At 47.6% G+C, this 6,058-nt stretch overlaps 1 protein-coding gene across 1 annotated transcript; it reads left to right on the forward strand.

The window, feature by feature from the left end:
• The first annotated feature begins 1,027 nt into the window (after positions 1–1,027).
• RPL14 (ribosomal protein L14) lies at positions 1,028–5,653 on the forward strand. The gene is made up of 6 exons (XM_050327926.1): positions 1,028–1,093; positions 1,796–1,897; positions 2,535–2,629; positions 4,298–4,397; positions 4,774–4,827; positions 5,375–5,653. Exons 1-6 carry the CDS (start codon positions 1,091–1,093, stop codon positions 5,552–5,554), a joined length of 534 nt encoding a protein of 177 aa, XP_050183883.1. The 5' UTR covers positions 1,028–1,090; the 3' UTR covers positions 5,555–5,653.
• The last annotated feature ends 405 nt before the right edge of the window (positions 5,654–6,058 follow it).

Below are 6,058 nucleotides of genomic sequence, written 5' to 3' on the forward strand. Positions count from 1 at the left end.
CAGTCATTCCACAATCTGGATAGCTTTCAGTTTTAAATTCAGTTATTACAGGAACAATGTATGTTCACTGGGATGACAATGAAGACTGTGCATCACCAAAAGTGCTCACCTATACTTCAGTTATGAGTGCGTTTCTCTGTAGGAAGAGGAAAGCCATATCTATTTACTTGCTCGGCAACATTAGTACAGGTGTAGTGTATGTTTGATGTTAAGGAACGTTTAACTGACTCTGCCTTACATGCAGGGCAGCACAAGGACAGGGAGCACTCCTTTTGTTTGTTTTTGTGTGTCTTTAAACCTACTTTTCGCCATCAGGTGGCATCAGCCACTAAGCTGAGTTAGAATCATAGAATCACAGAATTAACTGGGTTGGAAGAGACCTCCGAGATCATCAAGTCGAACCCTTGATCCAACCCCACTGTGATTACTAGATCACGGCACTCAGTGCCACATCCAGCCTCATCTTAAAAACCTCCAGGGACGGCGAATCCACCACCTCTCTGGGCAGGCCATTCCAATGCCTGATCACTCTTCTCCGTAAAGACTTCTTCTAATATCCAACCTAAACGCTGGTTTTGCCCTCTCCGAAAGTCTCTTCTGAACACGTGCCGGTTCCTGACTCCCTCCCAAGCCTGTTTTGGTGTTTGTTCTGCCGTATCCAGCCTTGTGTTCTGCCAAGCTGCTCTTTCAAAAAATTCACGGCTGGTTCCTCGCTGCGATACGGAAACACCCACACCCCCACACACACACGCACACACGATCTCAGCGTAGTCTTTGCTTATTATTATTATTATTATTATTATTATTATATTAAGATTACAGTGTTCTGCCTTTTTGGAGAGATGCGTTATATTTAACAGATTGTCTTTCAGAGGGCATTGGTTGTGCTCTGGCAACTTCGGAGAGCCGTGAGGGCGCGCGTGCGCGGGGGGCCAGGGCGGACGCGGGCGCGCGAGAGGGCGGGGCGGACGCCCCGCCCTCTCGCGCGCCCGCGTCCGCCCTGCCCCCGCGCACGCGCAGCGCCGGTGCCCCGTGCGGGGTTCCGGCGGCGCCGGCCTCGCCCCGCCCTCTCTCTGCCCGGGCCGCCATCATGGTGCGTGTGGCGCGGCCGCCGCTCCCCACCCGGGACCGGGCCCCGGGACTCTCCCGGGCGGCTCTTACCGGGGTCCCACCGCGCTCCCCTCCCGCCGGAGCCCCCCTGCGCTGGGCCGGGCGGAGGCGGGAGCGAGGAGGGAGCCCGCGGCCGCCTCAGCCGCGCCGCGCCGGGCCGGGGCCCGGGACCCGCGTGGGGCGCGTTGTGCGGGAGCGGCGGGGCCGGGCTGGGAGCGCTGCGGGGACGCGGCCCCTCTGGTTTCGTGCCGCTCGAAAGCTTTACAGCGCTTGAAGGGAGCTGATGGGGGGAGGCAAGGCTTTACAAGGAGCATGGAGTGACGGGACGTGGGGGGGGGGAATGGGTTCCCTGAAAGGTGGTGGGTTTAGATTGGATATTAGGGGAAAAAAATGCTTTACTGTGAGGGCGGTGGGGCACTGCAATAGGTTACCCAGTTCTTGATGCCCCATCCCTGGCGATGTTCAGGGCCAGGCTGGATGGGGCCTTGAGCAGCCTGGTCTAGGGGAAGGTGTCCCTGCCCACGGCAGGGGTTTGGAACTGGATGATCTTTAAGGTCCCTTCCGACCCAAACCATTCTGTGATTCTTTCGGGAAGATCTTTGAACGACTCTGAGGGCCTGGGATCTGTAGATGGCCTTGGGTGTGTTCTCTCCTAACTCTTGTCAATCCCTACCTGCTCTCCCAGGTGTTCAAGCGCTTCGTGGAGATTGGCAGAGTTGCCTACATCTCCTTCGGGCCACATGCTGGCAAGCTGGTGGCCATCGTGGATGTTATCGACCAAAATAGGGTAAGCTCTGAGCGCTGTGCCTTTATTTCCTCCTTTCTGCCTTGACAGAAGCTTGTATGCTAAGGCAGAATGTATCAGTCTTGAAGGAAATTTCCTGTGACTAGTTTTGTCAAACAAATGTAAACAAATTTAAGCAGTTTACAGAAAAGATGAGCTTTAACAGCTGCTGTAATTGAAACTTTGATCAGCAAGTTGTTTTTCACTGGCAAGTGACACATTCCCCTCTCTGCTGTTTCCTAGAAGGGGACAAGGGATATCAGTTGGACTCTAAAACTTATCAATGGAATGACATTAATGTGTCTGTAAAGCAGATGTTTGGGCTAGGGTGCTCTTTTTACTTAATGATTCTGAAAAAGCTGGAACATAAAAAAAGCTAAAGCATGTTATCTTAGCTCTGTGTGCTTTCCTTTAAAGTTCGGTTTGTTTCTTTCCCAAAGACAGGCCTTAAGAATTCTTTCTGTAAAGCTTGGCTTGTATAGGCAAGACTTTAAAATCTCCAGTTTTGCCTGCATAACATGTATTTCAGTTTTGGATCATTATTGTCAAGACTGTTCATACATTATTAGGAAGCTGCTCTCTCAAGTCAGATACAGTGGGATAACTGCTACAAACATAACGTTTCTTTTTCCTCTTTCAGGCACTGGTTGATGGCCCCTGCAGTGGTGTCAGGAGGCAGGCCATGCCCTTCAAGTGTATGCAGCTGACTGACTTCGTTCTTAAGTTCCCACATAGGTGAGTGAGCGGTTGGCACTTTTTTGACCTGTGTAAAAAAAACCCTTGTGCTGTCCTTTCGTGACTAATTTGTCCTAAGTCTAGAAAGTTCATACACGAGTGGATTACCAGGAAAAGTTTGTCAGAGTGTGGTATTATAGTTGAATATATTGAAGTTTTCATTAGCAGTATTGGCTGATAGCTGCTGTTCAGGACCAAAGGAAGTCACTCGGTGGCTCGGGCAGCTCACAGTGTTCTGTGGGGGGGAAGCAGTTGCAGGAAGTGCTGTTGCAGCTTTGCCTTTGCTGCTGCTTAGGTCACCGTCATGCATTAAATAGATTCCCTGCCTGCAGAACTGCTCTGGAATTGCAGGAGGCTGGATTCACTCTGTTCTCTTTAGCTTAGTTACTGTATGAGTTTCTGTAATTTAGAAACAAAAATTGCTGCATTTCTGATCCTGACGCAGTGCTAGGAGTAGTTGCTCATCTGGACAGTGAGGTGGGTTAAAAGCACATCCCAGAGGGTCGGAATCAATGGCACAGGATCTAGTTGAAGGGCTGGTCACTGGTGGTGTCCCCCAGTATTCAGTACTTGGCCCAGTATTGTTTAACTTCACCATCAGTGGCTTGGATGAAGGGGCAGATGCCTCCTCAGCAAGTTCACTGATGACACAAAGTGGGAGGAGTGGCTGATACCCTGGAGTGCTGTGCTGCCTTCAGAAGGACCTTGGCAGACTGGAGAGATTGTCACAGAGGAACCCTCTGAAACTCAGCAAGGGCAAATGCAGGGTCCTGCACCTGGGGAGGAATAAACCCACGTACCAGTACAGGCTGGGGGGCTGCCCAGCTGGGAAGCAGCTCTGCAGAGAAGGTCCTGGTGGACAACAAGCTGTCCCTGAGCCAGCAGTGTGCCCTTGTGGCCAAGAAGGCAAACGGTATCCAGGGGTGCATTAGGAAGAGCATTGCCAGCAGGTCGTGGAGATGATCCTGTCACTCTGCTCAGCCCTGATGAGGCCACATCTGGAGACCTGTGTCCAGTTCTGGGCTCCTCAGTACAACAGGGACAGGGAGCTCCTGGAGTGAGGCCAGCGGAGGGTGGCAAAGATGTTTAAGAAATGGGAGCATCTTTCTTGGGAAGAAAGGCTGAGGTAGCTGGGCCTGTTCAGCCTTGAGAAGAGACAACTGAGAGGGACCTCATCAATGTTTGTAAGTATCTGAAGGGAGGGTGTCAAGAGGATGGAACCAGGCTGTTCTCAGTGGTGCCAGGCAACAGGCAGTACCTGATGCACAGGAAGTTCCACCTGAGTATGAGGAAGAACTTTGTTACTGTGTGGGTGACTGCACTGGAACAGGTTGCCCAGAGAGGTTATGGGGTCTCCCTCACTGACTCAGGAACCATCTGGACATAATCCTGTGCCATGTGCTTTAGGATGACCCTGCTTGAGCAGGGAGGTTGGACACATGACCCACTCTGGTCCCATTCTGTGATTCTGTCAGTTCTAACAAAGCATTTACTCATCAGAATGTTCTTTATGCCACAGAAATATATGTGGCATTGACTTAGATGTCTGAAGCAGTACAGAAGAGTGATCTTCCCTTGTATGAAATTTGACAGCCCAGCATCAGGGGGGGAACTCTTTTATTTTTTTTAAATAAAGACTGAATACAATTTTTGACTGTTCCAATACAGTGCTCGTCAGAAGTGCGTGCGACTTGCCTGGGAGAAGGAAAATATAAATGAGAAATGGTCAGCGACAAGATGGGCAAAGAAGATTGAAGCCCGAGAAAAGGTACAGTGTTTCACTGGATGAGGAATGCATGTTGTACTGCTCCTGCTCTGTAAAGTTGGGTGCAGTGTAATAGGCTGCATGTTTTCAATTGCAGGCTAAGATTAAAGATAGAAAAGGTGTAGGTTTTTAAAAGTTTCTGCTAATCACCTTCAAGTTCTTATATTTTAACAGTAAATGTGGTTTTGTTCAGTCCTTTCTGTAACCACCTTTTTCCCTGCACCATTCCTTCCCAGGAAAGACCTTAAATAGTGAACTAGTTCAAGTGCAGCTAAAGTTAATTTGGAGATGATTAGAATTACTTATGGAATGCTTTGAAACACTGAATTTTACTACTTGTATATATATTAGAGTTTCATGACTGATTCTTTTCACACAGAAAGCCAAAATGACTGACTTTGATCGCTACAAGGTTATGAAAGCAAAGAGAATGGTAAGTGTTTGAGTGCCGCTTCTTTATGGGGTTAATGCTTGTAGCTGTCACTTCGGAGTCATGTACAGGTGGTGGTAGCTTTGCTTTCATAGCTGGCTTGGGTTGTGGAGTGACACCTTGAATGTCAGTACCTTGGATTTTCCATGCTTCTTTCCATGCCACCACTTTGTCTTCAGAGTTGGTCAAACCTGAGCCCATATAATCCGTGTGTCAGTCCTCCCAAGCTGACGCACAGCTGAGGAAGGAACTGCCTGCTGATGAAATCAAATATTGATAGGTTGCTGTTAGTATTTCGTTCTGTAATGAAAATCATTACTCATAAAATATTGGGCTGCCCAAGTTACCAGCCAGAATTATCTTGTCTGCTTGGTAGATCAGAACAGTTTTAGGTGGAATTTGACATGTTGAATATAACACATGGTAAAGAGTGATAACTCGAACTTTCAGATTCTGCCTTTTTTAATTAAGGCACAGTATTTGAGCTCTTGCTCTTTTCATTCTGATTAAGAGACAACATTTTCTTTTTTTTTTTTTTTTTTTAATACAGAGAAACAGAATCATCAAGCATGAAATGAAGAAACTCCAGAAGTTGGCTTCTAAGAAAGGCAAGAAGCCAGAGAAAGGAGGGAAAGCAGGGAAGGGAAAGAAGACAGAGAAGGCACCGAAGGCCAAAAAACCAGAGAAGGCGGTGAAGAAACCAGAGAAGGCACAGAAGGCGCAGAAATAAATGAACTTCTCATCATGTATAACTCTGTGTCCTTGTTACGATTTTAAAATTACAGGCATCCAGTTTAAATTGTAATCATAAGTTCGCTTTTATTTCTGACCAAGAGTTGTCTGTCTCATTTATTAATGTCCAGGTGTTGGGTTCTGGTGTTCCCCAGGATCACACAGAAAGGTCACCTTCTGTGCAGTTGAGTGACACACACTGCCCAGTGCTCAGTGCCCAGTGCTAGTTGAAATTATTGCACACCCAGTTAATTGAAGTAGGTCAGAACCTGACATTTAAAAGCAGTCTGCAATTGAAGTTGATTGGGAATGTACAAAATTACTTGCACAGTCTTGAGTGTGAAATGTGAGAAATAATTAATTCTGTATTAATGAAGGCATGCACTGAAAGTATGTGTTCTGGTTAGAATACAAGTATGTCAGTGTTAGAAAGACTGGCAAATTGCTGTTCAAACAGTTTAAATTACTCCATATTTTCTGAAGAACTTCCACTATTCTTTGA

Source organism: Myiozetetes cayanensis, unplaced genomic scaffold, assembly GCF_022539395.1.
Source record: "Myiozetetes cayanensis isolate MyiCay16 unplaced genomic scaffold, myiCay2020 scf1, whole genome shotgun sequence".
Taxonomy (NCBI): Eukaryota; Metazoa; Chordata; class Aves; order Passeriformes; family Tyrannidae; genus Myiozetetes; species Myiozetetes cayanensis.

What these genes read in the sequence shown, in the direction of transcription:
- RPL14 (XM_050327926.1), top strand. An exon ending in ATGTTATCGACCAAAATAGG is followed by an intron (nt 1,898 to 2,534) that starts GTAAGCTCTGAG and finishes TTCCTCTTTCAG; the next exon opens with GCACTGGTTGATGGCCCCTG. An exon ending in TTATGAAAGCAAAGAGAATG is followed by an intron (nt 4,828 to 5,374) that starts GTAAGTGTTTGA and finishes TTTTTAATACAG; the next exon opens with AGAAACAGAATCATCAAGCA.